This window comes from Trichinella spiralis (genome assembly GCF_000181795.1).
Source record: "Trichinella spiralis strain ISS 195 chromosome Unknown Scfld4927, whole genome shotgun sequence".
Classification (NCBI taxonomy): Eukaryota; Metazoa; Nematoda; class Enoplea; order Trichinellida; family Trichinellidae; genus Trichinella; species Trichinella spiralis.
The window spans coordinates 139-1,218 of NW_003531866.1; the positions used below are offsets into that span (position 1 = coordinate 139).

Sequence of the window (1,080 nt, forward strand, 5' to 3'; positions counted from 1 at the left end):
CGATTATTCATTTTTCGAAGCGACAAAAGTTTGCAAACTTTGTTTATTTGCTGTTAAATTTCTAGTGTAAATTTAAAATTTATTAAATTTTCAGCAGAGATAATTTTTTTTACTTTTTTTAAATTTTTATGGGCATGATTGATGATCACCTGAAGGATTGCTTATAACTGAATTGATGCCCTATTAAAGTAATTGTAAATGTATGTTTCTCAGTTGTGTATTTATTATTTATTGAGTTGCGATTGGAATTTTTTTTAAATATGAATTTTTGTTGAGATTTCAATTTGTATTTTCAATTGTACGAATTGCAGCCTGTATTCCAAAGTCGAGCTCAAAGAGAAGCTGAAGCATTGAAAAGGAGGCAGCAGCAGGTGGAAGAGATGAAGAAGAAAGCTGAAGAATTGAAAAAGCAGCGCAAAGGATTTTTGGAAACGGCCCGACGAGCGATCGGTCAGTGATTGATTGCATTTTTTTGCTTGGATAAAATTATCTTTTTTGTTGAATTGTTTTTTTTACCAATTGTAAAAGATCTCACAAAGTCACTATTGTGTAATGTTTGTTGTATTTCACTTGACCGCTGTAGTAATATTTTGCAGATCGAGATCGTTATGATCGAAGAGATTGGCGAGAAAATGAAAAACGTCAGCGGGATAAGGATTTGAAAAGGGACGTCGATCGTGACAGGGAGGTGATTGCAATAAAGGTAATTTGTGATTACTGACCCACGTCGATCAACTTGGTTTTGGCTTTTTCATTTTTATTATCCTTTCAGGAGCGCTATCTGGGATTAGCAATGAAAAAGCGAAAACGTTCTCGTCGATTGCATGAACGGAAATTTGTTTTCGACTGGGATGCTATTTTTTTTACTTCCAATGATTACCCCCCTTTGTAAGAAAAAGGGGGGGGGGGCACCCCCCCCCCTTTTTTTGGACGTCGTCATGTTGCGGGAATTGATTTGAAGACGCAAAAGAAGAATCAGTCTCAGTTTTATGGTGATTTGTTGAAAAAAACGGCGTTCTGAAGCAGAAAAGCAGCAGGACGAGTATTATCACTACTACTCTTACTACTGTGAGTGTTGTA

General features: G+C 36.0%; 1 protein-coding gene across 1 annotated transcript; it reads left to right on the plus strand.

Moving 5' to 3' along the window:
* Window positions 1-311: 311 nt before the first annotated feature.
* Tsp_14023 (putative ATP-dependent RNA helicase DDX23) lies at window positions 312-888 on the plus strand (the record flags this gene model as incomplete). The annotated part of the gene is made up of 3 exons (XM_003367044.1): window positions 312-450; window positions 597-703; window positions 773-888. Coding segments are annotated over 3 exons (362 nt in total), but the record flags the coding sequence as incomplete, so codon positions are not given.
* Window positions 889-1,080: the final 192 nt, after the last annotated feature.